Source organism: Barbatula barbatula (genome assembly GCF_947034865.1).
Source record: "Barbatula barbatula genome assembly, chromosome: 12".
NCBI lineage: Eukaryota > Metazoa > Chordata > Actinopteri > Cypriniformes > Nemacheilidae > Barbatula > Barbatula barbatula.
The window spans coordinates 2,655,225-2,679,689 of record NC_136775.1 but is presented as its reverse complement, the minus strand read 5'-3'; the positions used below and the strand labels follow the sequence as shown (position 1 = coordinate 2,679,689).

Sequence of the window (24,465 nt, the reverse complement as noted above, 5' to 3'; positions counted from 1 at the left end):
GCTATAGATGGTGCAGAAAGTAGTCGGGCACATTTGTTGTTGCATACAGTAGCAATGTGTTTAATTACATAAGTTTATAATTCCCAAAACAATAAAGACACAATCATTTAAATACCTGGACGTGTTTGCATTGATTGTGCAATAAATTAAGGTAAGCGCTACAAAACAGCATTTGTAATACCTTCAGATTAATCATAATAACAAAAACTCAACACTTGGCACTAATGTTAAAGCTACAGATTTTAGACAACTGAAGAATTCGGAAGAAAATACTTTGTGTATCAAGTTGTTAAAACACATTTTAAAACAATTCAAATGAAGTTTAGTGCTTTGCAGTCTGTTAACTGAAGGGTTTCTGCTACTGTTATAGTTCAAAAACATTCGTTTTGATCTTTGACCGTTTAGAAATCAGACAAACATTCAAAAGGTTCATTGTGTTTGAAAGGGATAGTTCACCCAAAAATGTTCCTCTTGAGTTGTTCCAAATCTGAATACATTTCTATCATCTGTTGAACACAGAGAAAGATTTTCGGACCAAAGAAATGGACAGATTTGAAACAACTCGACGTGAGTAAATGATGACTTTTTTTGACTGTCCCTTTAATACGCAACAAATCATAACAAAACTTTGCTTCCACGTATTCAAACTCCTCACGTCAAAGCATTTTCCGTCTTTAACGGCGAAACTAAAATGTTTTTATCATATCGAATCTCTGTATTCACTTCTGAACCGCATTTCACACACGGCACTGTCAGACATTCTTTCTCAAGCAGGTTGAATGTCTCTGCGAACACAAACTGTCTGTGGGTGGGATGAGTTAACCATAGGTTACATAATCCTACCAACCAAACAGCTTTACTTGTCATTACTGCCAGAGGTGTAGTTCACATCATCGGTGTCAGAAAGACACATACGCTCATGTCAGACGTCTAGTAAAGTGGAGAGATTTAAAACACCCAGAAGGAAGAAAAGACATTATGCACTATTTGAAGGCACCAGGTTGCCTGTGGTGTCCAGCTGCATGCATTTACAGGTGCAGGCGGAGACGGGACACTCGCTGTGATCTCTGAAAAACAAGACAAATACATTAATATATCTGACACTGAGATGACAGAGTGTCCTGTATTTAACCATTGTTGAATTTAAGTTTCCTAAAGCTTTGTTTATCTAAGGTTGTGAAAGGATTATTCCACCTAAAAATTCTGTTATTCAGTATTAGTAATGGCATAAGCTAACATGAACTAACAATAACATCCATTCGTTTACCAGAGGCAACTTACAAATGAGACCGTATTTTACATTTTGACTGATGTATTTTTGCAGCATGAATTCATTTTTGTTAGTGTAACAGTAGTTTTATTTATTCATGTTGGTTTTTCGTGCATAAACTTTATTTTGGGTCAACTGTGCCTTTAAATAAATGGTACAAATTAGGGCTGCATGATATAGAAGAAAAACATGAAATGCTATGATAATGCTTAAAGTTTGTTAAATCAACTTAAATGATATTAAAACATATTTTAAAATATATAAACATTACATATCACCAAATGTAATTTTCTTTGCTTTAAATGCCCCTTCGGGTTAGTTTAAACCAAAATATGAGCTGTATGGTTCAAAATGGACAGAACTTTCAACGTTTTAAGAAATTTATTGGACTTTTCACAAAGGTATGTACAATTATAACACTTTACTTTGTATACATTTTTTGTGTTACTAATGATTTATTGTGGTAATATTTCGTAGTCCTAGGCTTTGTCTTTATAAACTTGCACATGTGCAGTATGTAATTTACCATCAGGCATCCTTTAACTTTTATAAACATAAAGCTAAAGTTTATAACATACATGCAGACAAACATTTGAATGCATCTTTAATAGAACATATGAATAAAAGTGAAGATGTCAATTGTCCAAAGTTAGACATCCCTTTTGGCCACTACTGTATAGATCTATCGGACGCACATGCTGGCCAAAGTTAACTTCCGGTCTGTGTTTAGTTAAAGTGTAACAATTTGTTTGATATTTAATTTATATTGATATTTTATTGTTTAATTAAATTAAAACTACTCAACAGTTGTTGATTCTTTGCAGAGGTCTTCTGGTAGTTAAGTCTTGGCACATAACGTTTGTTCAATGTTGTTGAAACTGTCTATATGTGTTTTATAGTCTTTTTGGGAAAAGAAAACATCCATGTTTCACCGTTACAGTAAATTGCGGTCAACGTTATTGCAAACCAATGCAATATTTCAATATTTTGTGCTGCCACTGTTCAAATTAAAATGTGTGATTGACTATGGCGTTACGTACCTGAACCAGCTGAGCATGTGACCCGCGTGACCCCCGTGACGGCAGTTGTGACACCAGGTAAACCAGTTATTGAACTGAGCGAGTTTTTTGTCTCGTGTCAGATCAGCTTTCTCGTCTGCTTTTCCTAATAAGACGAAGGTCACAGTGAACATTGATGCAGCTCACATGGCTATTAAACACATGAAGTAATGACTGATATTAGGAATATTTCACAGCTATACTGATCCTAAAACCCTCAGCTAGAAGACGAAGTTTGACCACAGCGCTCCTTGTTGCAGCTGACACACTTCAGAATAAAACTCATAAAATTAATTCATATTGATGATACCTGGGCAGCTGGACACTGGCGTGCCCATGTTCATGAGACAGAGGGCACAGCGAGGAAGTGGTTTGCGACATCCCGGGCAACTGGTGACCTTTGACTTTGTCGGTGAACCGCTGACCCCATACTGGCTGAACCCACGGCCCTGGTGTGGCATCGCTGAACAACTGAATGATATCGACTTTCCACAGAAGTTACAGCTCACAAACACCTGAAGACACAAAATAGTGTCAGCAAAGAAAAGCTGAACTGCCAACAAAATGTAACCTGTAGAAAAAAAACCACGATTGAGACCTGTGCAAGTGGTTTCGAGCTGGGATCCAGTTTGCTTCTATGAATGTCAAATTCAGCCCGTTTATGCCAAAACCTCCAGGCGTCCAACAAGTTGCGATAATTCTCGATCCAACACTGTACTCGAGGGTCCTTCAGTACCTCTCCTGAGGAACCCTACAACAAACATCACATCAAACAGTCTTTTATCTTTAGTGATCTAACACTGAACCTGCATCAGTTTTACTGGTTTGATACGGTGTGTAAATATTGTGAAATGTGTTTCAACAATGTTCTCTTCATTTCTTTCCATTTAATTTTGCAGTGTGCCAAGATTACTTTTGATTACACAAATATAGCGTTCTTTATTTACTAAATGTATACTGAACAATAATAAGAATAAGCATCCGATAAGTACTCAAAAATCATATGAGGCTTCTGCCTGATAAAATGTATAATATTTCCACAAATTCTAGTCAAAGGCTGACTACACTGGTGATGCAATAAGAAATTATAACACCATTTTTGTTTTTTTGGGGGGATTTATTTAGCATCTTCATGATTTTCTGTTTTGGAAGTTTTTTCACCTTCAGCATGCAAAAACTAGCCGTCTGCACATCTCCAGTGCGGTCCACAAAGCTCTCCATCAGATCCACTCCATCTTTGGTCAGTCCTGTGAGCAGAATGCCCTCCAGATTGCCAGCTTCCTTCATCTCATTGGTCAGCTTGTCTATGTAACGTGGCAACTGAGCAGAAAAGAGAATCAATGGCAGCGTGTCATTTACTGCAAATCGATGAACGAGTCGAATAAACGGATGGGCGAGCGATTCTTACCTGAGCGTCGTTGAGAAACATGCATGCGAAGGCCACCCTGTCCCTCACGGCTACACGACTCTCATACTGTAAATAAAAGCATACAGCACACTATGTAAACATTGTGATGATTAAAACAAGTGTTAACACACCATAAGATCTTTCCGGTTCACAATATGTATAGAAACACCCCTTAACTGTGTTAAAATCGCAATTTTTAACATACCAAGACCCCATCGTAAGTGCCAGGTTCACTGGTGAGGAAGGCAAACATGATACACAGGTATGGTTTCTTCAGCTGTAGTCTCAGAGAGCTGCACATTTCTCTCCACAGAGAGTTCTTTTCATCCGTGTAGCCCGACAGAGCCATGGCCACCACGTTTAGATTCAGGTCACCTAACCAAAACACACAGGAAACCCCTTGCTTCATACAAACAAGACACAAGGCAAAAAAACATAAGCCTTTGAAAGGCGTCATACTCCATAAACACAAAACCTTTTAGCCAAAACAAATTGTGCTTAGAATGTCACCATGAATAGGCAGTTGTGAATGAGACGCAAACAGTCCCATATGTTGGACGCGTCCGCAGCCTCGGGGTATTTACTGTGTGTAGAATTAGCAGCACCTCTGTTTAACAGGTATTGTGTAACACAGGCACTGTGCTTGTGTCAATCAACTCATTTTATGAAGAATATGAGACCGTTTTCAGATTTTATATACAGATAGCTGGGGGTGTTTGCCGTTTCCCAGTCTGAAACTCAAACAGTCCCTCTGTGAACTCTGTGATGCAAGCAGACATGACTTTCTATGTATCTCCAAAGGCAACCTTTATCCCTTATAAATGACATATTTGATCTGTTTGTCTGCATTTCAGTCATCTTTCCGAGTAGAAACTGATTATATTCTTAGAGACGTAAATGTTTTATAGATATAATGTGTTGGAGAAGGGCTGTGACGGTGACGGTTTTCGGTGCAGTGGTTGGGAATATTCATATTATTACTCTTCTTGCAGTGACAAATTCTGTCAGTCGTGTATTAGAGATACAGTCCTTAACAATTCCATTCGAAACAAACTATTTAAACCTACCTTGGCTTTCCTATACAGATTGGGATAAAAAAGTTACTTTTACCTTCTCGTTGATGGGAAACTAACATGTTGACATTGTCCAGAATAAGATGTGTACAGCCAGCCGCACTAAATGCACGTTCGGATGATGTACTTTTCGAAGCGCAAAAGAAAAGCTGTCTCTACATAACCGAGACAACCTGCGCGCCCTCCGACAGCAAGCAAGCGGGTCATAGCCAGTTTTGATTTGACGTAACTGTTCATTTCACAACTAGATCCATTGCAGAACCCCCAGAATAACCTGGGTTTTGCCGTGCAGGCCCGTGCTCGAACGCACCGTCGGAAAGTATGCCAATAATTTCAGTGTTAATGTAAAATATTTTTCATATAACCATCCAAAACTGAAAGGCTACAAATAGCAATCCTTATCGCAAATGTCATTATTATTACACTTATATTTGTCACAGTGACGTGCACTACCGCCGGTGGCAGTTCACCACCATCATGTCACTTTACCACCGCGGTGATGCGGTTGTCACGGCCACCATCACAGCCCTATTCAAAATCTCATTAAAACTTTAATATACACAACTCTTGCTTGCACAGTAAATAAAATATTCAGAACATTAGAAACCTCAACAATTTAAGTTTACATCCTATTGCAAAATGTCTATAATACCATGTTAGAATGAACTCCATATATTCAGTTTTCCTGTCTTTATCTTTCATATATACATTCCTCTTTTTCTTACCAGTTTCTATACTTATGTACAGCTGCTTTGCAACAGTTTAAAATTGTGAAACGCGCTATAAAAATACATTTGAATTGAACACAAGTGAATATCAGAATATGACCAAAGTGGCCTTTTTGTTAAATATCATCAGGCTAATGTTCTTTACGTTTTTTTATTTGACATAATATTTTTCATCTTGTTTATTTGGGGTTTTATCTTTTACTGAGCTAATAAATCACTTAAAATAAGGTTGAAGGGGTTTTGCAAAAGTTGAAAAGGTGTAATCATCGTGGCTACTTATTTACGATATAATATCAACTATATCATCATATAATCAACATCTCTAGTGCAGTTAATACGGGTATACTGCAACACTCCTAGTTAAACTTTTGTCACTTGGCGTCTCCTCACTCAAACCTTTCTCTGAAGAAGCTCCTTTATTAAGAATCTGAATGGCCCGGCGGATGTCCAGGTTAAAGAGGGCTACAGCAGCTGCTCTCTCCCACTCGCCCTCTCGCTCCAGAGTCTTGAGGAAGGGCTCCACATCGATGTCCGGCCCTTGACTGATCCAGCCACACAACTGCAAGGCCAGACTGCGCTCCTCGCTGTGATACCGCGGTACATCCGTCTGTCTGTCTGAGCCCGACCAGCACCGCCGCGTCTCTGTGGTGCCTGAAAGTGATAAATACCAACTTTGGAATTCTGTTGGAAATCTATCATCTCTACAGTTTCCAGCACGTTGAATAACCGTGTTATTTCTGATCACTTACCAGAGCTGGTCTTGACAATGTTTTTGATGCCTGAATAAATGAGTGATTGTTTATTGCCCTGTTGCTTCTGCTCCACGTTTTCCGTGTACTGTTTCATAAGTGATAACCAATAGGAAATATAATTTAGATAGCCAAACAATACGACAACATGAACCAGTTAAACTGCAATCTTTAAGATTGTAATAAAGTAAGATCAAAAAATCTGTCAACTGGTCTGATTTCTTGATTGAAACAGTAGACAGAATTGCAGCAAAGGATATAGTGCAGCGTGTACCAAATTGACCTCAGCTGAGGGTCGTCTCCTCCAGCCAGCACGTGATTTCTCCACACCTGGGCAGTGTCGTGACCGTAGCGCGACTGCGCTCGCTCCCTCATCTTAGTGGCGATGTCCTTTTCAATAGATGCCGTTCCCGGCCCAGCATCCTCCGCACACTCATAAAGGTGCCGCCCACAAGCCCACATGAGAGACGTGGTGGAGCTCCAGGCCAATGAAATCCGCTCGAACACCGTGAAGTCATTCATAACCCTGTTGGGCGACACCACCACCATGCGATTCTGCGCCGACGGGTGCCAGGCGAGGCTACTGATAATGCTCTCGCTGCAGGGTTGCACGCCCCGCTCGATGATGGTGGGTTCCCCCTCGTCGCCGAAGGGCATGGGGGTGTGCTGCATGTCGTACAGACGGATTATGTTGTTGTCTCTCGTGAGCGTGGCCAGCAGGCCCATGCGCGTGGGACACCATGCCACTTTGATCAAAGGTTTGGGTTGTTCCGTCAACGTGAAAACCGGCTTCTCGAACTTTCGCAAGTCCCAGATGGCAACCTGACCTTCGAAGAAGGACGCAACACGATCCTGAAAGTGTGGGTCCACCGTGACACCCTGAATGGCTTTGGTGTTCACAAACGTCTTCTGGCTGGTGTTGCGCAGGTCGAAGATGGCCAGGTTTCTGTGCATCCCGGCCAAGAGTAACTTTTGATGATCACGGGGCAGCCAACAAAGAGATAGACAAGCGTCGTTCTGACCCAGCTCGTACAACGGCTTGGTCACCACCAGTCCAGAATCCGTGTCTCCAGACAGACGAAGCTTCTCTGTGGGTACAGAAGCATCGGGGGAGAACTTACTACTTATGTCCCATATCAAGACTGAGAAATCAGCCCGATGTTTATCCAAACCGGCCGCGAGCCAATTACTGTCCACTGGATTCCACGCCAGCGTGTTGCACTGTCGGGCGTGCTTAGGCACAAACTCTTTACCCACAAGCTCCTTACATTTGGAGTTGTGGCTCTGTCCCAGACTGGTCAAGACGACTCGGCCGTTGGCCTGTCCCACGGCCAGCAAACATTCCGGTTCGTGCTTTGGATACCAGGACACACATTTCATATAGGGAGTATCGGAGTTGATGGCCAACAGCGTCGCCGCAGTCTCCTCAGATAGGGGAAGAGCTCCAGCTTTGGTTTCAGAGCTTCCCGCGGGTCCAATCCGGTACAGACTGAGTTCAGTGTCACAGATCACATAGCGGTCTGCGTGATGCGGTGACCACAGGATATCTGGCTTGTAGCCGCTCGACATGGCAGAAAACTGTCTTCTTCAGTGAAGATTCCTGGGGAAAATAATGCGTGTTATTGATATAGTATATTTATTTTAATGCAATCTCACATGCATAAAAGAGTTTAAATGAAGTAAATTGGAATAAAAAGCGACATTTAATAAATATCTTTCAAAACAATAAATTAAATCCATGAAATTATTTTTTATTTTCATGTTCAAACATTACTCAGACATGAATATAATAAAATATAATAATGATTAAGCTACAATATAATATGTTTATATAAACAGAAATAGCGGTGTTGTTTCTTTTGGTTAAAAGACCAAAAGATTGGTTAATAGTGAGTTAGCTAACGTTACTATAGCTAGCTAAACTACCCATATAAACTTTTCGAGCCGGCAACAATAATGCCAATGACGCCAGTTTCATTAATAAATACACTTAATAAAATATGCACGAAGATGCAAATGAATTACATAGATAATGTCAATACGTTTTTATTTACTCACATTTGACGTGAATACATGCTGAAGTTTGTTTAGGTAATGTGAAGCCGGAAGCAGCGTTGATCGTCAACCACGTGTGGATTCATCTGACAAAATAAAAGTCGTCGTGCGCGTAATAAAGAACTAGAGGGAGGAAATAGATATAATGTTACTTGTTAACATTTGTACATTTTTATATTATCTACGATCATGGAAAATAGAATAAAGTAATAATATTAATTCTAGTGTTAGAAAAATAAATATCTAAAGTTACCTACATACATTTATTTAATACTGTTTTTATAATAAATGGTTAAGTTCTTGCTCTTTATATTCATACAACTAAAAAAATAAAAATATTTTCTTTTGAGAATCTTTATGTAGGTACTTTTTATGCTTCCTTTGAAAAACAACAAAATTAATTCATTAAAACCACTAACATTTGCCATCAATTACATCAAAGCTAATGTAACAGCCCGATGCTTGTAAAGAAATGTTTTATAAACATTCGGCAAAAATATTTTTTTCTGTTTGCATTTCTTTCAAAACAACAGCATACAGGTTTGATAGTCGTATTTATAATTTCTTTATTATATATATATTTAAAAGAAGGAGAGCCAGCGGATTCTTGTATTGTATTTTCCAGATTTTAAGTGGTTACAGTTACAGTTAGTAAAAACAATTTGATTACTATCAGGATTACAATTGTTTAAAAACTAAAGTGATTGTTTTAAAATGCGGAAGGTGTTTTTATAATGTAAAACTAATTTCATTTCATGTAGGCTACAGCAAAAAAATGCTTCTCATCTTGTTTTATCTACATTGCCTATACAAATAAAACATTTATAATGTGTTGTGTTAATTGACATTCATATTCATGATTACAATATCCAAGCCGAGTGTTCAGCAAGTTCACATAAATGGGCGATTTCTCTTCTCCACATCGAGTGTTTTGATCACATTAACTGTGTTTTTATTGCAGAATATGCACATTTATTGAGTATACAGAAGACATGAAAATGTTCTTTTTCTGTCTTTAAGACCAAACATGAATGAGCACATGGCAAAAGGGATTTCTCTGTGCGTGTTGCTTTGGCTGCTTCTACCTGTGGCCAGATGCCAGATGAGAAGAACATCTGGAATGACGCTAAACAACCAACAAACAGGAAAATGGTAAGGAGTTAATGTGTATGTTGCTTAACATAATATTATTTACTTTGATTAAATCTGTAAAAAATGTAAACACAACCTATTATGAAGCATAAAGACTCTTCTTCCGGTAGGATTTATTAGTATCCTCTTGGCTCTTATATATGATACATGATAAAATCCATAACAGTAAAGAACCATGGAGACCATTATAGTTCCATTAAAACCAATGCAGTTCCCATAATAACCCTTAAATGGTTTCTATTATTTTAAGTGAATTTGATTGAAATTATTTGAAATACATCAATGTAATGTTGAATATTAAATCTTTTAGAATGAGTGTGTTCATTGGAGATCGCATATATTCTGGACAGCTCAGAGAGCGCAAAGCTCTTTTTGTTTGAGCGTCAGAAAGAATTAGTCAGAACCTTCAGCAAACGTGTTGCGCAGATGCAGGTGTCCAACTGACAACTCAAAACTCGTTTTGCGCTCATCTACTGGCAGGACCTCGACATGTTCCTGAGACACAACATCAAGACATTTTCAATAGGCCTGTCAAACCTGAAGAAGGATAACATGAACAGTGCAAAACTCTGAGCTGTGGCGGGCAGTCCAACTCAACAGTATCTCCACAGCCACACTGACCCCCAGCTGGATGAAAGACTCGTGCAACAGCTTGTGAGACATGTTTTGGTCCGTCTGTCTGACCACATAATCATTCATTCATCTATAAAAAACTATAAAAGAAAGAAAGTTTAGTGTAGTGGGAGAAACATTTACCGTTTCATCTTACCGTTACCATTATTATTTTATGGACATTACCCATCTATCCTGTCTTTGAGGGTGAGACAGGGTTAAAGGGAGAAGGCCATCCTGGACCACCTGTAAATGTTTACATCATTCCTTCTGATATACAGTATATATGTACAGTACCTGGCATTATATAATCATAATATGTGTTAGGTGGGTAATCTGTAAGGGCCGCCAGGTTTACCGGGTCTTACAGGAGAGACTGGACCAGAAGGTATTGGTTTACCTAGATCAAAGGTGCATTCCCCAACCCTTTGTAGCACTCATTCATCACAAAAAAATGTAAACATGTTGGTTAAAACAAGTATTCTGTTTGATGTATCTGTAACAGGTCCCCCAGGACCAGCCGGACCACCAGGTCTTGGGCTGATGGGCCCAAAGGTGGGCGTATATTTCAAGCGAGTATAAAAAAGCATTGACCATATCAAATGATGGTTGATTTAAAAAGAATTATTGCACAGTATCATGACTGTTCAAGTGTCCTAAAGTTACAAAAGGTGAATTATTGTTAATGGTTTTAGCTTTATTTGAAATTTGGAAAATAAAACTATTTCATTTTTTTATTCTAATTATTAATTTGGTGGTATTTATTTGATTAACTATTATATTTTTTGTGGTAAGGAATAACGCACACATATTTTGACTGGCTTTGAGATTTTATATATATAGTTTTCTTTTGGGCTGCAGGGCTCTGTTGGTCAGACCGGACCTGCTGGTCCACCCGGATTACCAGTAGAGGGCATACAAAGTCCAAAGGTAACCTTAATCTTTAGTTTATTTTCGACAGGATCTCTGTACCTGAATGCTGTTTGATATTACAGTCTGATAAACAAATTAACATATTATACACGCATTTTACTGTATATTGTGTTTTGTACAGGGCGATGCTGGGTATCAGGGTGTACAGGGACCAAGGGGGTTCCTGGAGAGGGCCTGCCGGGGCCGAAGGTGAAGATGGTCATAAAATCTCTAAAATAATTCCCAAAGAAATTAAAATGTTAAGCATTTAGGGCCAGATTTACTTAACAGGGCAAAATAGCGCAAGAGGGCAATTTCAAAAAGGCGCCACCGGGAGTGGAAATTCATATGATATTTCCATAATGACCAACTCAATCTATCAAGAGCAGTTCAAATTAGGAAAATAAAATATTACAAAAATATATTCATGTATTGAAATATATGAACATTATTTAAAAAATAAAAAATACGATTTTAGTGCATTATGTTTTCCAGTAGGCTATATGCCCATATATGTTTCAAAAGGGTTCAAGCCTCGGGTTATTTTCTGTTCTAGATCTCAGAATACATTTTTATAAGATGACAGAATCAATGTTTACTCTTCAACAAAAGTACATGGTCATATATGACAAATCAGACCATTTATTCTTGGTTATCAGGTTGTGGTCAAGTATGCCACCTGGAACCCCTCGAGCTGGTATTTGTGATTGACAGTCGACCGAGCATCGGTCAGTCTTGAGGTCACCCACGTAGGCATCATCCTCTACAGCCACATCAACCACGTGGTCACAAGTATATGAGAACGCAACACGTGCGATGAAGTCGAGGCCGTCGTTCGAAAATCTGCATGGGAAGCGGCATCAGAGAGGCCAATGAGATGCTCCGTATTTGAATCAGCCAAGACAGAACACCTACAGCATCAATCCCAGGCCGGGCTCGACGTCACAGATCCTCCGCCGCTCATACAAGAAGATTTCAATGCAGGTTAATATCCATCCAACCCAAATTTAATAGACAAAACACTCATTTCTCATTATAGCACAAACTGTTGTGCCAGAAGCCTAAAACAAATGTTGTCCAAAGACAACGGATAACTTTTATACAACATGCACATATCTATTATAACATTCAAATCTTTTTCAGATGAGGGATGTCAGCAGCCTCTGGAAACCGGTCCGTGTCGGGACTATGTTGTCAAATGGTATTACGATTGGAAAGCCACATGTGCTCAGTTCTGGTTTGGAGGTTGCAATGGAAACAGTTCATAGCGCAGAGACCTGTAGAAAAGCCTGAAATTATAGATGAAGGATTTGTCTTCACTTTATTATTAGAAAATATTTTAGGATTTAACAATAAACTATTAAGAGTCGGAAATAACTTAACCACTTACGTTTTGAAATTCTCAAATGGAAAAAAATCACACGGGAACAATGTTCAACTAAAAATATCGTATGCATATACAGTGAACCTGTTTTTGCACTGCTATATTTAAATAATCAGATGTATGGACACACTTAGGGTCCACTGTATATTTCAGGTAAGACATGAAAGAAAGTGAATTCATCAATTGTCTGTCACTGCTGATACTACAGCAATGATCGCTTTAAAAAGCATCGTTTAAGAAACACACAAAGTAATAAATAATGATTCTTAAAATTCAATGAGCACATTTGTTTCACGTGGAAGTTTATTTGAAAAAATACGTTTTTTTAATAAAACCAATCCGTGTTCATCAAAAGTTTGAATGTCATTTGGTTTTGTTATTTATCTTTTTATTTGCAGTATTATTACTTTTGCTAAAGGTCAGTGTTGAGTCTTCAGACCACAAGATGTAAACACCAGTCCAGAGGCGATTCTGGTTTCATTCATGTATTTGTAATTCTTACATGTGCAGTATAATTACATCTTGAAAATATTCGCTTAACATTTTGATTCTGTTAAAAATGTTCTGTTGTTTGTATTTTGTTCAAACGTTTGTGTAGTGAAACAGGAAGTTCTTCTGGACCAGCGTTTTCTGAAGTGGTAGTGGTATCCAAATGCAGATGATGTGTAGCTTTTTTATATTTGTAGCTTTCCATCCAAACTGTGAATGTAAGATCTTGTTCCATATAACAGAGGCTAATATGTGTTCCATTATACAGAAAGTTAAAATATATGTTTAAAATGTACACAGAGATATTGAGCCTTTTATTGTTAAATGTTAAATCATTTCATCAGGGAAATAAAACTTACTAGCCATTGTTCACTTTTTTATTAGCCCTTTGTGGTTATATCTTTACATTTTCTATCTTAGCATGGGGAACGCATTCTGACAACTGTGAATGTTACTGTCAGATAATGTTCCCCCTGTTCAAAAACAGAAAGGAATCAAATAATTGACCTGCAAAACATTACTAAACGGTGCTGCAATAACAACTATAAGGTATTTTTGTATATTGTACATTTACGTCCCAGTTTGTAAAAACCGGGCTAGAGTCTCAAAATCTTATTCAGGGATTAGGAGCATTAAAGATGAATTTCAGCCATTCATTCCACAATGATTTTAATCTTTGACTTGGCCTGACTCAGTCAATATCTAAATATATTTTGGTTATATTCACGAATGTTCTTTAAATAATGTAAGATTTTATGTAAAATGAAAAAAAAGAGACTTTAGCTGCGTGTTCACAGACTGGGCTTGCACTGCTGTCCCGTGCTACACTACAGTAACTTTTATAAATGAAAGAAATCAGTTTTTTATTGAAACAATTAATTTTCCTCTACTTGTAGTATTTGCAGTATTTTGCTGAAGATTAAGTCTGTACTTGTACCCAAACGGTCGCAGGTGATGTGTTAAATACTCCAGCGTGTACATATCTATAGGTCGCACATAATGAAAGGATATTGCAAAGTCTGAACAGCATCCAGGGCCCTGTAAAAAAAGAGACAATGATCTTCAAAACGAAATAAAAACATTCTGAAAGTACAGACTCATTTTGTAAAAAGATCATGTGTGTTACAGCGTCGTACTGTACTAATATATAACAATTTACAATGTTTCACTAAAACAAACAATCCCACCTACACAGTTATGTAAAATGCCAAACAACTTGCCAAACAATGATAAACGTCCCGGGTCACTCACCCTTATGGTGGGGTAGTAACTATACACATATGATTGTTTTCTGTTCTCTTGGCGAATGATATGATGTAGTGGAGTAAATGGATTAAATGTTTCCCGCTTGAACGGATCTCTCGAATCCGCGGCCGTGACTCCCATGGTCTCCATGCACCTGCCTAAGGCCACGTCCTCCAACGTGCTGTCATGTTTGCAACGTCCCGTGTCGAAACCTTGCACAAATCTCCTGAGAGCTTCTCGACTTAACACGTATCCGGCTCCTCCGCTCATATAGCCTTGTTTGACGAAAGGCCGGAACCTGTGACCGAAATAAACTGGCCTTTCGGTGTCATGCTCTGAGAGCAGGCGCCTCAGGTTTTCCACGACCACAAACGTGTCATCGTCAGCCTTGAGAAACCAGTCTGCATGTTGAAGATGATGGCCGTGGATGTACTGGAAAGCACGGATGGTCTTCCAGTACAGTTGATCTCTGCCCTCGCTCACGTTGAGCCCCACGGTGGGGAAATCTGACGTCTGAGAGCTCATGTATAACACCAGGTTACAGTGTTTGGTCCACGTGGCCTGAACGTGTTGGGTCTTTGTTGCCAGATTTTCAGGCCTTGTCATTATCCAACACAGTACCCGTACCTTAGAAAACAAGGTCTTTGGCAACTCATCTAGAAAAAGCAAAAGTCAAACATTAAGACACACTTGACTGAATTTGTTCCACGAAAACAATACTCTCTTAGTATTTTCATCCGGATTTGTACAATTATGTTTTTATATTATTATATTTACAGGAAATTGATATAACCTTATATAACCCATAATATAATAATCCAGTCTTATATGTCAATTTTTCAAAATGGAGATTTATACATCATCTGATAAATGAGCTCTGCATTGATTTATGGTTTGTAGCTATCGAACAATATTTCGGCGAGATACAACTTAAAAATACTGAGAAAAATCGCCTTTAAAGTCGTCCAAATGAAGTCCATAGCTTATTACTCACAAAAATAAAGTTTTACGGTAGGTAATTTACAAAATATATCGTGAAATATATATATATATATATAAACATGATCTTTACTTTATATCCTAATGATTTTTGGCATAAAAGAAAAATCGATATTGTTGACCCATGCAATGTTTGCCACAAATATTCCTGTGCTCCTTTTGATCCAGGGTCATAGTAATAATATGTAAGTGTAATATAATATGTACAAATATATAACTAACAATATTTACAAGAATAAGATGTAGTCTAATACAACCCTAACACATAGTCATATAATATGTACAAATATATTAACAATATTTATAAGAATATTTATATAACTTTAATGAGAGTCAAATCCAATAGACAAAATACATTCATTTAAATGTTATAATGTTTTTTTAATTGTAATGTTTTTCTTCTTGAATTGTCAACGTTTTATTCTTGTGTCAAACGCAAACTTTCATAAAAACAATGTTTGCATCTCAGTTAAATTGATCTAGTTTAAAATAGATTTAGATATCATATTTTAATGTACAAACAAAATGATGTAACAAGCACATAAGAAGATCTGTTTAAAACACATCCTGGGATTGAAATTGATCAGAGCCGTAAACCAGACAAATGGTAGCGACTAGGTTTAATATTTGTGGTCACTGCATAATACTTCAATAAATGCTACTTTACTATTCAAGTAATAAAAAGCAATAAATCAAGTAATAAATATAATAATGACCGCGCTTCAACTTTTGATTGACAGTGAAAATACTTATAAAACTTTAGAAATGAACACGTACCTTTCTTTACCCATGCATGGCTCTTGACTTGAGAATAAAGGCCATGAGGAAATCTGTTCAGCTCACGTGTTCGTACATCAAATCTAAAACTTACAAATGGAAGCACAAAGACAAAACCTAGGAAACATCCCAACAAAACTGTGGGCCGAGACATCTGGGGAAGAAAAAGTAGCAACGTATTTACAAACCAACAAACATAACCAAAAAACAACTAGATCAAAAATTGACTTTCAGTGACATGATCACTTACCAGTACTTGATATATACAGTTCACCTTATATTCAAATGATATTCTCTCGGTCTTAACATCAAGGATGGTGACTGCTCTCTCAAGAAAGTTGAACTACATGCGATTACTATCCACCACACCTTATGTGACTTTACAGATAACATTTTATTTGCACATCGCACATATACGTCACGCAAACCTTTCACACTATATATCCACGTCTCCATCTCTAATTATGGACAACAAGCTTTAGAAATACATTTTAATAAAAACATTTATCTAAAGTATGGAAACTAGTCAGACAATGAGGCTCGATGCGCAAGACAATGAGTCCATCCTTGAAAGGGAAAAGCAAGTTTCTGAAGGAAGAAGATCTCAAGTTTGTAATCTCCTTCCTCTTTAGTTGAAGAAGACGGGGCGAGCTGTCGAATTGCACGATTATTTATAGTACACAAGATAGGAGTACATGATGATATAGCCTGGATCGGTCTGCGGATCTGGGTTGCGTCCCTCAAAGAGTCCAAAGTAGAGAACCGAATTGGTTCCACTCATATCCAGCTGTGAGGAGAACAAATGTCTTTCGGTGAAATAAAGCCTTATAATAAACTCTATCATCATAAATCACTGATGAATTTAATATACATAAACATATGAAATATATACAGTATATATACAATATGTATTTTTGTGCACTTTTCATAGCGCACAAAACAGTGTACTACATAATATAAAGTTGTTCAGGGAACACAACGAAAGCCAAACACCCTGTATAGTGTCCTAGAGTTCAGGAAGTAGGAAGAGCAAATGAGTAAACATCTTGGAGATCGAGATAAACGTCAAATTGACATCATTCAAACACTCAAACAAGGATGTTTTCACACAAAAGTTGTTATTCAGATAAGATGATGAGATACAGGAACATTCTTTTTATTAATATGACTCTTCTCCAAAACAAACAAAATAAAATGACTGTGGCTTTTTCGGTCCATCTGAATATCAACGCGACTGAGTGGAAGCGTATGTTTGGGTACAGTACATTTACATTTAGTCATTTAGCAGACTTACAAAGAGTTGGGAATACTGTAATAGTAGTTGTAGTGCACTGTAAGCCATGATACCTGGGAAGTGATGTCTGTCCTCCACGGATCCACCTGGAGCCCATCGCACCAGCCTCCGCGCCCGTATAACCAGGTGCCGTGCTCATTTGGCACCGCCCCTTCGGGCACCCGCATGGCACAACCCAGAGCAGATCCTACCAACACGTAAACATCTCTTTTACTCCCAAACACACTTTCAACATATCCTACTTTAATCGAAAGTTCCTACTAACCCGCGGTGTCAAATGTGAGGCTGTTATTCACAGATCTGTTGATCAGGAAGTGGTGTGATGTCACACAGAATTCACCGCAGAAGTTCTCGTCGTACCCGTGAGCTGTGATGACAGCGTATAACTCCACCTGCCATTACAACACACATTTAATCGATCCAAAGCTTTAGTAACTGTTATAAAAACACAAACGTTATTAGAAATATGTGATATTTTATATTGAGAATTACTGAATTGCGTGACAAAATATCAGTATTTATTTATATTGTATTTTATAATTATAGAATCGTTATTTTTACAGGTATAACACCTTCTTAGTTGAAGCTGGAAGACTGAACTTCATTTCATGGTATCTGTTGTTATAATCCTTATCAAACGTTCCTCCACTGAAGAGTGGTATTACACTGAAGGGGTAGAGTCGTTCTGAGTCATTTCCTGAGAAGACAAAGTCACACGTCAATATTAACAACACAGAACATCTCTTCCAAATGTTGAACTTGTTTGAGTTTGCTTTGTATTTGGCTTGCGTTGACTCGTTCAAGGAAAAGATAAGAGAATGACATTGACTTGTTTTTAATGTTTACATTTGCCTTTAGCAAATTACTAATACACTATTAAGTGTTACATACAGAGCAAACTATACCATAGAGTCTATGTCCTCTTGTTCATGGTTTCCATGATGATGTTTTTATACCTGTTCCCCGGCGGATTTTGTCCCCCATTCAATCTCCCCTCGTGTTTTCTGTCTTGTGCATGTTCGCTTTGAATAATACCGCTGTTAATGTCATTTTCTGAGCTTCTTGTGTAGTATTGCTTCAAAGTCTAGTCGAGTAAGTCTTAGTTGATGTCTTGTGTCTTTAGTCTAGTTTAGTCAGTTCATTGTTTGCTGCCTCTCCTGTTCATCGTGGTTTTGCTTTGTCTCTTGTTTTCCACCACCTGGGTTCTCTGTCTTCGAATAATGTCTATTCCTCTCTATTTGAGGATGTTGTAATGCATTATGGGATTGCATTTTCTGTTGTGATGCCTTAAAATTTGACCTATGTATAGGAAGCATGCTAGATGCACAGTCTATATTTGAGCCTCTGTACAGTGGGACGTAATCGTTTTTGGATAAACAGTAGAATCCAATGGATGTCTCGGTCAGATATTTAATTTGATATTTCAAGATTTTTAAGATGTTTAAAGATATTTTAAATGTGTTTCGCAGCACAGCACAGCAGTGGAGAAAAGGGATGTTCTGGTCACAATAAACTAATTTGGGTTTTTAAAGTTAATATTTTAAGAAAGATATACTGTAGTTGCCAAATGATGACCTCGTCAATTTGATACCGTGTCTACGCCGGACGCGTGTGTCGAAACTAAATAAAACGCATTAGTACCCATAATTATTTTACATTTTGTCCACACTGGTGTAGGTATTTTTTGGGTAAATTATGACGTATGGGTTTCTTATTCAATTCAATGCACACCACCATTATTCTCCAAGAATTCAAGATTCAAGAAGATATCAATTGGCCAAAGGTGGACATCACTTTTGGCCACTGCTGTACATACAAAGTTCGTCCGTTTTAAACGACAATGACAATGGATAATTCGATATCCATTAAATGATATAATAAAAGATGATCTGTGGATACTTGGGTTAAAAGTAACTAAAGCAGTGCTTTTCTGGCCTGTGTTAAAATGTGCTGACCTGTCCGGTTGCTCCGACTGAAGCGGAGATTGAGAGAGGCCATCCAGGGCATGGCCCAGGGCACAGTCTTCATGGTAAACATGCAGGTGGCGTTATTTAACAGAGGAATCAAAGAGGACACATCCGTCAGCCAATGACCTGTGCCTCTGAAATGACAAAATACAATATAGAAAAAAACACATTTTACAGATTAATAAGTGTTCGCAGAAAAACATTCCAGCAATCTTGCAGGTCAACATGCGGTGGTGGGGAATTAAAGTAAAATAAACGTGTTTGTCATAAATGAGAAGAGGAAGCACCTGCGGAAGGCTGTTATCCAGCGGCCGAGCTCAAGGTTACAGTACGGGCTGATTCGATCGCAGCACACGTACAACTGCACTGTGTGATCCCAATGAGCGCACGTCTCGTCCCTGCGGCCGGGACAGGAAAGAGAGGCGTCCAACTCCAGAACTTCATAGTCCAACAGGTCTAAATACAAAAACACACCAAAGAATACAGACATAACTGACTGAAACGGACTTGTTAAGTGTGTTTTACAAATAAAAATGGTTCGAATGACAGCATGTGAAGCTCAAACCTGCGGGAAGATCCACCGCTGCCTGAGCTCCCATCTCACCCTGCATCAGACTGCGGTTAAATACTGACACTACACTTGCAGGACTTTTCAGGCGCTCCTGCAAACCATCATTAAAAACAAACCTGGAGAATCAATAAAAAACATGAACTGAACATTAGAAATACGGTTGATACGTTGCAGAAGCAAGATTGTCACACAGCGTCGCTGTCCTTTCTCAGATGTAGTTTTTAATGAATTAAATACCGTGTTATCAAAGTTGACAAGCACTTTAATACAAACATAAAGGGTGACTAATAATAATGATTATTAAGCCATTTCATTGGATAAATCTAATGATGTTTTAGAAAATATCACAAAAAGATGATTGTACCACTGAGCCTGCCATGCAAGGAATCTAAAGGTTGGGTAGAGAAACCAGCCCATCTCAGACAGCGCCCCCTGCTGGTCGATCGCAAAGAAGAAGTTCGGAGACGGTGTAATCTGGAAAGTCACATTCACCTTCCGCCCCAATCTACGAGAAACAATTCCCACGTCAAAAGAATCCTTATAGTACAGTCGAAAATAAAAATGTCTTCCAAACTTGACTTTCTTTCTTTTGCAGAGCAAAAAAGAAGATCATTTGAAGAATGTTGTTAACCACACAACATGACCACGGAGACATTTCTCAAAATATCTTCTTTTGTGTTCCACAGAAGAAAGAGTCATACAGGTTGAGAATCACATTTTTATCATTTTATCTAAAATGTCTTACCGTAGTGCTTGAGCAACACGGGGTTCTACATGGACCATAGATGCAGGGATGTTGAGGGAGGTGGAACATTCGTCCCCGATGCAGTTCATGTCCTGTATAGGATTCCCCAGCAGGGCGTACACCAGAACCCCCGTGGCATTGGATTCTGCCATGTTTTTAATCTTACACATACATTTTTTTAACAGTGCAGATCACGGTATTAAAATGGGGCAATGCTTATAGCGTACTTTTTGTGTACTTAAAATTACATTTAAGTGCTCTTGACTTGAAAAGTTTTTTTTGATAAAATGAACTTGAAGTATGTAGTAAGAGGCCTGCCCTATCACGGCTCACCTTTGTAAAGAACGAGCAGCCACCTTCAGTTATCCAGGCAACAGCACCTTTGATGGAGGCGTCAGGTTTACAGCCATCTCCTGCCTCCAACAGTCTGTACGGATCCGCACCCCAGCGTCCATTCAGCCAGTCGTATCTGGCGTTCAGACGCTTGGAAATCACAGGGATGCTCCAGTCTGCAATTTAACAATTGCCATCCGTCATACTTAGGAAATGACACCTTAAGTATAAATGAACTGGAAAGTGCGTTTACTCTCACCCGAAGAGGTAAAAACCACCTGAGCGAGGCCACAGTTGTGTCCGCCGCACCCCCACGAGTACAGAACTCTGGGTATCCAGTTACCCAAAGCATACACGGGTACAGGAGAGAAATACAATCTGGACAAGATGTCTTTACCCCTAATAAGAACAAGTGCAGCTTTCATTTACATACTGTACGAATAACATGTCCATATATGAATCTACATTTACGCATTTGGTAGATGCTTTTATGCAAAGCATCTGATTTTTTGATAAATCGGTATGTGTGTTTCCGGAGAACGTTTGTGCTGTCCACACAAAATACCCATGAATCACCCTTTTGAAGATATTATATAGTAAACGTGTAGTAACTATGTTTTTAGACGTTTTTATTATTGTTTGCATTACCATAGTTTTCTACTACAGATATCACGGTGTTTAAGACTACAGTTCATTGTTAGTTACAACATATAAAACCAAAACGCTATGGATGTCATAGATACACCGTGGGGAATTTCAGTGTGGGCTGTGATGCTATCAAATGGTAATACCATAATACTTTAAACCGTATTACTGTACTCCTATACATTCTAATGAGCCTTGATATTTACATGTACCACACAAAACATGGCACAGAGCGTTAAGAATACCACACTTACCAAGTCAGTTTAGAACACAATAACATACTATACTATTACAAAACAATATATACTTTTACAAAATAAATAAGAATTAAGATATATTTTATATATATATAAGATAAATATAATATTCTATATAAAATATATAATGGTAATACAGAATGCAACTAAATCTTCCCATATCAGAGATACTCAGACTTTACGCATGTTTAAACCTTACCTTAAAATATATGTTTTTATATCAAGGTTTTATGGTTTATTGACATTTTCTATGCATTTTGTTTTCAACTTCACGTAAAATGCCTTGAGAAGCTGCTTTAAATATGCTATGTAAAAACAAAGTGATTCATATTATCTACTACACTTTTACAGTATATACCAAGTCTACTAGAAACCCTTATTATAACAATATCGTACTACGCTTATCCAGAAGCATCATATTAGTAGAAATAACATATTATACTACTGTAGAATACCACTACATAGCCCACTATCATAAAATGACATTAAATAGAGCACCATACTCAAATGTAATCAAATACTCCCATACTAATATTATTATGCATATATTATAATATCATATCATGACCATTGTCCACATGAAAACATGATGTTTTGGTTCTAGTGTACCTGTGAGCAGCGGCTCCGTACACCTGCTCTCTCATCCAGATAGCATCACGTGCTGCGGTCTCATCCAGAGACAGGAAAAGGATGCAAGCCGTGGGAGGCAGATGCTCCAGCAGATCGGACAGGGACTCGTTCCACGTCCACAGACACTCGAGAAAAGCGGATTTATTCGTGAACGCGTGAACGATGAGATCCGATCTCGGCTCTTTCGGAGGAGGATAAACAAACACTCCGTCCAGAGTCTGAATCTTAAACGCAGGCGCGACATCACCGGGTTCAAACCCACCCAGACCCTCGTGGGTCTTCGCGTTTCTCGGATTAGACGATGCAACGCGTGCGCATGCGAGGGAAGAGAGAAGGAAGGAGATACAGTAATGCATGACTTTCACTTGAATGTGAGGATTTCCTCGTTGCTGAAAAACAATGTAAAGTGTCGGGTTGTTTGGGAGAGAAACGGCGACCGAAAACTTCTTCGCTTCATCGTTTCACTTTCATTTCAAGGGATACCGCGGGGGGCGTGGCCGACGTGGACCCGACGGGTGTGAGTGACACGTTCGAATGGCCAATAACAGAAGAGTGATAATTACGCAATAATCACGAGTACATAAAAAGATCATTATATTCTTATATCATATGTATTAGTAATTATATGATTGAAAGAGTTTGTTTTTATTTATAAAAAAATAGATAACTCGTTGGTTCAAAATGATCCAGCTGGTTCAAAACATATGGTCATGTCATGTATCACAAATACATTTACATTTATTCATTTAGCAGACGCTTTAATCCAAGGCGACTTACAAAGAGTTCGTGGAGCAATAAGCCATATGTCATACGATGAATAAATCAGAAGATTCACGGGATCCGTTTTGTGATTCAACACATACTCTTGCAGCACAAGGACCAGGTTGATTAACAAAAATCAATCACAACCATATAAAGAGAATGAAATAAACAGCACACTGAGACTCATTCAGAACGATCGAACCCCTCAAAGGATTTCAACCAAGAGTTAAAGGTCAAATCATTTGCATAGCTGATACTAGTGAATGAATCTCAAGAGGGATAATCCACGTGAAAGGTTTTTATTTTAAGAATTCATAATTGACACCCTGTGCCCGTTTAGACAGAACTCAAGCTTGGTTTGCACCAGAAACGGGCACAGGAGTCATCACCGGCATCATGGCATTTATTGCTATAGGCCACATGTTTGTCCACACTTTCCAATGATAAAACATTGGATGACCTGTAATTTCCTTCTATTAAAGTATTGACTTTAAAGTTCTTTTAATCACTTATAAAGCCTTAAAGGGTTTAGCCCCTACCTACCTAACAGAGCTTCTATCACACTACAACCCATCACGCTCTCTAAGATCTCAAAACACAGGACTTTTGATAATACCTAAAGTTACTAAATCCAACAAAGGGGGTCGAGCTTTCTCATACGTAGCACCTAAACTCTGGAACAGCCTTCAGGACTCTATTCGAGGATCAGACACACTCGCCCAATTTAAATCTAGATTAAAGACACATCTTTTCAGCCAAGCATTCACTTAATGCAAAATATGCTAAATAAACGAGAGACTGCTGACATTAGATATTATTTACTAGAATAAATAAACACCATGTACTGTGTTTTACCTTTTTTGTGTTTTTATTTTCCCCTGTAAAGCTGCTTTGGAACAATGCACATTGTGAAAAGCGCTATATAAATAAAATTGAATTGAACACTTTCCACATATATATTTTTTACGAGACTTCAGAAACCTTCAGTTGTCAGTCATCTGCACTCAAAATCTCTCTGTGTATTCTTCTGTTGCATTCTGCTTTCACGGGAACGTTGTGCCAAACCAACCCAAAGAAGAAAATTGGATAAATGACAGGTATTCAAATCATTTCCATTTATCTGTTATTCTTTTACAGATTTGATTGATCTTCATCTTATTGATCTTCTGTTTATGTTGTTTGCTGTGGCTATAGCTATATAATACAGAAATGTCGGACAAAATACTTAGCAACTTGGTTGCATTGCCGGAATCAGAACTGTTACATACAATGTTAAAACGTATCAGTCGAACTACAAAACTTTTATGGTCTAATGGGGAAAAATCAGGTAATAATGTTTCATCAATTTCT

The 24,465-nt window shown here is 38.2% G+C and overlaps 3 protein-coding genes across 3 annotated transcripts; all 3 read right to left on the bottom strand.

The window, feature by feature from the left end:
- Nucleotides 1-4: 4 nt before the first annotated feature.
- On the bottom strand, nt 5-8,455 carry mios (missing oocyte, meiosis regulator, homolog). The gene is made up of 11 exons (XM_079469652.1): nt 8,345-8,455; nt 6,547-7,886; nt 6,287-6,385; nt 5,934-6,188; nt 3,942-4,111; nt 3,737-3,802; nt 3,490-3,648; nt 2,927-3,079; nt 2,639-2,843; nt 2,311-2,434; nt 5-1,067 (listed from the first exon to the last, which is right to left on the bottom strand). The coding sequence occupies exons 2-11, from the start codon at nt 7,853-7,855 to the stop codon at nt 977-979; spliced, it is 2,631 nt and encodes an 876-aa protein (XP_079325778.1). The 5' UTR covers nt 7,856-7,886; nt 8,345-8,455; the 3' UTR covers nt 5-976.
- Nucleotides 8,456-12,693: 4,238 nt separating this feature from the next.
- On the bottom strand, nt 12,694-16,266 carry c1galt1b (core 1 synthase, glycoprotein-N-acetylgalactosamine 3-beta-galactosyltransferase 1b). Its single transcript, XM_079469527.1, has 4 exons — nt 16,162-16,266; nt 15,912-16,065; nt 14,142-14,791; nt 12,694-13,928 (listed from the first exon to the last, which is right to left on the bottom strand). Exons 2-4 carry the CDS (start codon nt 16,063-16,065, stop codon nt 13,746-13,748), a joined length of 987 nt encoding a protein of 328 aa, XP_079325653.1. The 5' UTR covers nt 16,162-16,266; the 3' UTR covers nt 12,694-13,745.
- Nucleotides 16,267-16,287: 21 nt separating this feature from the next.
- LOC306901626 (uncharacterized protein) lies at nt 16,288-22,830 on the bottom strand. Its single transcript, XM_079469526.1, has 12 exons — nt 22,333-22,830; nt 21,081-21,220; nt 20,822-20,997; nt 20,489-20,649; nt 20,108-20,248; nt 19,738-19,859; nt 19,460-19,628; nt 19,161-19,306; nt 17,778-17,902; nt 17,471-17,597; nt 17,259-17,392; nt 16,288-16,698 (listed from the first exon to the last, which is right to left on the bottom strand). Exons 1-12 carry the CDS (start codon nt 22,707-22,709, stop codon nt 16,579-16,581), a joined length of 1,938 nt encoding a protein of 645 aa, XP_079325652.1. The 5' UTR covers nt 22,710-22,830; the 3' UTR covers nt 16,288-16,578.
- Between the last annotated feature and the right edge of the window lie 1,635 nt (nt 22,831-24,465).